Source organism: Myotis davidii, unplaced genomic scaffold, assembly GCF_000327345.1.
Source record: "Myotis davidii unplaced genomic scaffold, ASM32734v1 scaffold1494, whole genome shotgun sequence".
NCBI classification, from domain to species: Eukaryota; Metazoa; Chordata; class Mammalia; order Chiroptera; family Vespertilionidae; genus Myotis; species Myotis davidii.
The window spans coordinates 4126476-4128343 of NW_006286246.1; the positions used below are offsets into that span (position 1 = coordinate 4126476).

General features: G+C 61.4%; 1 protein-coding gene across 1 annotated transcript in view; it reads right to left on the reverse strand.

Moving 5' to 3' along the window:
* The window catches only part of AGPAT4 (1-acylglycerol-3-phosphate O-acyltransferase 4), a 31313-nt gene that overhangs the window by 7275 nt on the left and 22170 nt on the right, over positions 1–1868 (reverse strand). The window contains exon 5 of the mRNA XM_015560023.1: positions 441–543. Within this exon, the coding sequence (XP_015415509.1) occupies positions 441–543 (103 nt within the window). The remainder of the gene's footprint in view (positions 1–440; positions 544–1868) is intronic.

Sequence of the window (1868 nt, forward strand, 5' to 3'; positions counted from 1 at the left end):
AGGGCGGGGAAGGGCTCAAGCTCTTCCATTGTTTCCGCTAATCCTGACGAGGTGATAGGCGCGGCCGGCCCCTCTGTAAGCTGCTAACACCCTGGTCTAACACCCTGGGCTCCGCACACACGTGAGGCCAAGGCATGTGTACGCGTGTGTGTCTGTGTGCGCAGTGGACACATCCTCCAGGAGGGGCTCCACAAAACAGCCCTCACACTCGTCTCCCAGCGGCTGTGAATCCTGGTGTCCATTTGTCCGGCCTGAGCTCCACGCCAGGGCTGGCAAGGGAGGACCAGAGGGGAGCCCTGGCCGGTCCTGACAGCGGGACAGGGGGTGTCCCGTGAGGGCATTGTGTGACTGCGGCCGGGGACACGTTTGGTCCAGCACAGGCTGTGATCCGCTCGCCTCAGGTGGGTGTGGTCTTCCCTGGAAGGGGCGTGGCCACTTACCTGACATACATGTCTGCGTGGTATTTCCTGCCGTTCAGGACGCCCAGCAGGGTGGGGTTTTCATTGTTTCTGAAATTGAGTGTACAGTCATATACAGCTGAAACTATAAAAAATAAAACAAATACAGAGCAGTATATAGCGTGTGAGCCCAGGTTTGTTTCGCAGACACACACACGGGAAACAGTGATCGGAGCGGGAGCGGTTATCGGGGGTGCGGGCCGCGGCTCCTCTTCGCCTTCCTGTCCCGGCCACAGCTCAGTGTGACTGCGTGTCACATGTTGGACCCAGAAAGGCACCCTGAGACTCAGCGATGGAAACCAGAAGGCTCCCGGGGGTCGGACGAGCGCCGAGCCGTAACCCGCCCGGAGGCACGCCCCCACCGACCCTGCACGTGGCAGCGTGAGAGGAACCAGCGAGGGGACTCGTGTGGGTGTGCTGAGCCCTGGGCGATGGCAGCTCGGCCCCCAGGGCGTCTCCCCGGGAAGGCAGGCAGCTCTGCGCTGCACTAAGACACCGGGATTCTGAAGGAATTGAACTGCGGTCCCTCGACACTGGGCTGAGAAGCAAACAAGAATGGGGTTTTAAATGCCCTGCCTGGGGCGGGCCACCCCGCAGAGCCCTCGCTGTCCACACCCCGCCGCCTGACCCTGAGCAGCTGGGGGCGTCACGGGGTGCAGAGGAGGCCTGAGGACCAGGCCAAAGAGCGAGGCCGTGTGGACAGAGCCACGTTCGACTGGCCGTGTCTCTCCCTCCGGTCAGTGCCCAGCCTGACCCGGCACACAGCCAAGCGGCCCAGATCCCCGCGGAGGCGAGGGGCAGGGTTTTTTTGGGGGGGGGACGAGGGGTGGCTAGCGCATGGCAGGAAAGAATGGGGTTTCTAACTTGAGGGGTGGGTTGAGCAGGAGGCAGGAAGTTGTGACAAAAGGCTGGGGCCGTCACTTCTACTTCCCTCTTATTCTCACCCAGCGGGGCCGAGGCCCAAACTCAGGTGACCAGTCACCATGCGTCCTCGGGGCAGCAGGTACCGGCAGAGGAGCAGGAAACGCAAAGCAAAACAACCACTTGGGCCCCAGCTGGTGTGGCTCAGTGGATAGAGCATTGGCCTGCAGACTGAAGGGTCCCGGGTTTGATTCCAGTCAAGGGCACATGCCCGGGTTGCGGGCTCAACCCCCAGTAGGGGATGTGCAGGAGGCAGCCGATCAATGATTCCCCCTCATCATGGATGTTTCTCTCTCTCTTCCCCTTTCCCTTCCTCTCTGAAATTAAAAAAAAAGGAAACCCCCCCCAAAACCACCACCTGCTCTAACCAGGCAGACAGGGTGTGGGCCACACCGGACCCAAGGGCGGACCCAGGACACCCCATGGCCACAGCCTTGCAGTACTGGTGCCCAGCAGTGGAGGGCAGTGTTGCCTCAGAGTGTGTGTGTG